We start from the raw sequence: 4,507 nt of genomic DNA, 5'->3' as shown, positions 1-4,507 counted from the left end.
ACGGCTGCCTGGAGCCCTGCGGGACAAAGGGGAGATGGGGATGTGGCCAAAGCTCAACTCTTGACCTAAATCCTGACTCTTGGCCCCAAACTGGGACCCTTGGAGTTCATCATCCTCCTCTCACAGGCGTCCCACCACTTTTTCAAGTGTGCCATGCCAACGTGGGCCCTCTTGACCAATCAGGTTTCTGTTCCCCATGTCCCCTTAGACAGGGATGATGCCAAAACGCTCAGACAGGGGTGATGCCAAAACCGGCATGGTCAATATAAGCAGCAGCTGCACCAGCATAAGCAGATTTGGCACAGAAATAAACGGCGGAATCCTCGTCCTTGAGGTTGTTCATGGTCAGCGTCACCGAGCTCTGCCCATTGTCCCTGGAGATCCTGAACCGGCCCTTGACCGATGGCGCGTAGTAGGTGTAACCACCAGTGTTGCTGAAGTAGGCAAAGAATTCCAGCCCCTGCCCGGGTCTCTGGCCGATCCATTCCATGTCAAAACTGCCAAAACTGAACCCGGACCCTCGGCAGAGGACGCGCAGGGACCCCCCGGGGGGCTGGAGGTCCCCCCCGCACTCCAGCAGGGTCACGGCCGCCCGGAGCCCTGCGGGACAAAGGTGAGATGGGGATGAGGCCAAAGCTCAACCCTTGACCCAAATCCTGACTCTTGGCCCCAAATTTTGACACCTCTGCCACCACATCCTCATCCTGGCTGCCGTCTTACGTGGGTCCTGCCCCTTTTTTCTGCAAGCCATGCCCCTTTTCTCGTTCTGGACCAATCAGATTTGTCGTTTCCATCATCTGCCCGATGTCCCGCAGGGCTCTGGGCGGCCGTGACCTTGCTGGAGAGCGGGGGGGACCTCCAGCCCCCCGGGGGTTCCCTGCGCCTCCTCTGCCGAGGGTCCGGGTTCAGTTTCAGTGGTTTTAACATGAGCTGGTATCGGCAGAGACCCGGGCAGGGGCTGGAAGCAGTCGCAAGTGTCAGCAACGATGGTGGCCGCACCAGGTACGCGGATTCAGTCAAGGGCCGGGTCACAATCTCCAGGGACAACGGGCAGAGCTCGGTGACGCTGACCATGAACAACCACAAGGATGAGGATTCCGGATACTATTTCTGTGGCAGAAGTGTTGTTGGTAGTGCTGCAGGTATTGGTCACTTTCATGTTTCGGTTGCATTTGGCTGTGTTCCTGTTCCCTGGTCCCCACCTATCTCCATTCTCTGGACCCTTCCCCAAAACCCCAAGCCTGGACCCCATTGCTGTCCCCATGTCCTAATCTTGGAGTGGTTCGGCCTGAAATCCGCTCTCTGCACCTTACCACAAAGTTGACTCAAACCTTAACCCTTGGCTTGAAGTATCCACTTTTATAACAAGGTTTTGGGGCACAAAGAGGAGATTTGGGTCCGGAGTTGTGGTTTGGGGTCAGCGGGTGAGAATTGGGGCCGAGGCAGAGCAAGGTTGGGATCAATGGTCAAGGGCTGGGTGTGGGCTGGGGGTTTGGGTGAAGGGTCTGGGCAACGGAGACAGGGGGGGACACAGAGAGGGGGATGGGGACAGCAAGGCCATCGTCAATAGGATGAGCACTTTCAGCCCAAGCAGCACCAGCACTCTTTGCACAGACATAGGTGGCGGAATCCTCGTCCTTGAGGTTGTTCATGGTCAGCGTCACCGAGCTCTGCCCGTTCTCCCTGGAGATCCTGAACTGGCCCTTGACCGATGGATTTTAGAATGTGGTGCCACCAGTTTTGTAGATGCCTGCAACGTATTCCAAACCCTGCCCAGGTCTCTAGCAGATCCAGTACATTCCATAACTCCCAAAATTTAACCCGGACCCTCGGCACAGCAACGTCAGGGACCACCCGGGGGGCTGGTGGTACCCCCTGCCCTCCAGCAGGGTCACGGCTGCCCGGAGCCTTGCGGGACAGAGGGGAGATGGGGATGAGAGCAAAGCTCAGCATTGACCCAAGTCCTGACTCTGGGCCCCATATTGGGATTCTTGGAGTTCATCATCCTCCTCCCAGGAGTGTTCTACCCCTTTGTCCAGCTGGCCACGCCCACTTAAAAGCCCTACACCAATCAGACTTTCGATTTCAGTCATCTCCCTTTTGTCCCGCCGGGCTCCGGCCGGCTGTGACCCTGCTGGAGTGAGGGGCAGACCTCCAGCCCCCCGGGGGGTCCCTGCGCCTCCTCTGCCAACGGTCCGGGCTCAGTTTTGAACGAACCAGTCTGATGTGGACCCGCCAGAGACCTGGGCAGGGCCTGGAATACATTGCAGGGATTGACTATGATGGATACACCAGATACCCGTCATCGTTCAGCGGCCGAGTAGCATCTCCAGGGACAACGGGCAGAGTTGGTGACGCTGACCATGAACAACCACAAGGATGAGGATTCCAAATCCTATTTCTGCGCCAAAACTCCTGAGGGTTATAATGCTGTTGTTGCTGATCGTAGTGACTCTGTTGGTGCTGGTTATGGAGCATTTAGCCCTGCCCCCTTTGTTGCGTCCCTAATTGTCCACAAACCACAGACCCTCCCCCCAGATACCAGCCCTCGTCCCCGCTCTCGGTGACTGAATTCGTGTCCACAGCCCCGGCCCAGCGCTGACCTTTGGGGCAGAGTTTGGGGGAAGATCAATGGCCAAGGGTTGGGGTTTGGGGCCGGAGAGGGGAAAGGGAAATGGAGAAATGGTCATGGGCTGGGTCAGGGGCTGGGAGCTGGGCAAGGGTCTGGGGAATGGGGACAGGAGGGGGTGCAGTGATGAGGGTGAGACCAGGACTTCGCAGGTCCCCATGAGCAGCAGCACCAGGACCACCAGTATTGTAAGATTTCCCGCAGAAATAGACGGCGGAATCCTCGTCCTTGAGGTTGGTCATGGTCAGCGTCACTGAGCTCTGCCCGTTGTCCCTGGAGATCGTGAACCGGCCCTTGACTGATGGCGCGTACCAGGTGCTGCCACCATTGCTGGTGATACTTGCGAGCCATTCCAGTGCATTCTTTGGTGTCTGTCGATACCAGCCCATCCCAAAACTCCCAAAATCGAACCCGGACCCACGGCAGAGGAGGCGCAGGGACCCCCGGGGGGGCTGGAGGTGCCCCCCGCACGCCAGCAGGGTCACGGCCGCCCAGAGCCCTGCAGGACAAAGGGGAGATGGGGATGAGAAACCTGATTGGCTGAGGACCCAAAGTGGGTGTGGCCAGCTGGAGAAAGGGACGGGACCCACCTGGGAGGGTGACCAGGAGTAGGAGGAGAAAAACAAATTGTCACAACCTGAGGCCGATAGTTGGGACATTAGGGTCAAGGGTTGATCTTTGGCCTCATCCCCATCTCCCCTTTGTCCTGCAGGGCTCCTAGGGGCCGTGACCCTGCTGGAGTGCGGGGGAGATCTCCAGACCCCAGGGGGTCCCTGACGTTGCTGTGCCGAGGGTCCTGGTTAAGTTTCAGCAGTTCTGACCTGCTCTGGGTCTGACAGAGACCCAGGCAGGGGCTGGAGTTGCTCGCGGTGATCAGCACTGCTGCTTACCCCTACTATGCGCCGTGAGTGCAGGGGCGGTTCACGATCTCCAGGGACAACGGGCAGAGCTCGGTGATGCTGACCATGAACAACCTCAAGGATGAGGATTCTGCCATCTATTTCTGTGCGAAGTGTTATTTTGCTGGTTGTAATTACGAAGCTTATGGTATTGGTGCCGGTTTCAGGCCGGCCTTTGTTGTTGGGTCCCCAGATGTCCCCAACCCTCTGACCATTCTCCCAAACCTCACCCATTGACTCAGATCTTAACCCTTTGTCCTCATTTGCACCAATGGTCAGCACTGACCCCAAACCCTCCCCTGCTCCTGCCCCAAATGTCAACCATTGGCCCCAAACATTGACACCTGGCCTCCAGTTCAGGCCTCCTCCAATCAGGGCCCAGGGAGCTTGGGGAGATTTGGGTGAAATGGGCAAAACTGGGGGAAAGTGTAGGGTTGAGGCAGCAGGGGCGGAGTTTGGGGGAAACTCTTTAACACTTGAGGAGAAAAGCTGGGCTCTGGAGGAAGGATCACTGGGAGTGGAGACATCTGGTGACCATCCTAGGGCTGGGGCCGCTGCCGGAATTGTCACTAAAAGCAGCAATACTACCACCATAACTACTACTAGCGCATTTGGTGCAGAAATAAACGGTGGAATCCTCGTCCTTGAGGTTGTTCATGGTCAGCGTCACCGAGCTCTGCCCGGTGTCCCTGGAGATTCTGAACCGGCCCTTGACCGAAGGCGTGTAGTAGGTGCAACCACCAGTGTTGCTGATACTGGCGATGTATTCCAGCGTCTGCCCGGGTCTCTGGCGCATCCAGCCCATCCCAAAACTGCCAAAATAAAACGCAGATGCGCGGCACAGAAACGTCAGGGACCCCCCGGGGGGCTGCAGGTCCCCCCGCACTCCAGCAGGGTCACGGCCGCCCGGAGCCCTGCGGGACAAAGGCCGATGGGGATGGGGCCAAAGCTCAACCCTTGACCCAAATCCTGACTCTGG

The 4,507-nt window shown here is 57.8% G+C and overlaps 1 gene segment (V, D, J or C); it reads right to left on the bottom strand.

Moving 5' to 3' along the window:
* Positions 1–229: 229 nt before the first annotated feature.
* LOC128946315 (immunoglobulin heavy variable 3-48-like) lies at positions 230–595 on the bottom strand (the record flags this gene model as incomplete). The annotated part of the segment is given in 1 exon segment: positions 230–595. A coding segment is annotated over 1 exon segment (366 nt), but the record flags the coding sequence as incomplete, so codon positions are not given.
* Between the last annotated feature and the right edge of the window lie 3,912 nt (positions 596–4,507).

This window comes from Melozone crissalis, unplaced genomic scaffold (assembly GCF_028551555.1).
Source record: "Melozone crissalis strain CALT ecotype California unplaced genomic scaffold, PUWL_Pcris_2 ptg000079l_1, whole genome shotgun sequence".
Taxonomy (NCBI): Eukaryota; Metazoa; Chordata; class Aves; order Passeriformes; family Passerellidae; genus Melozone; species Melozone crissalis.
The sequence above is the reverse complement of the archived record's forward strand: the minus strand, read 5'-3'. Positions and strand labels throughout refer to the sequence as shown.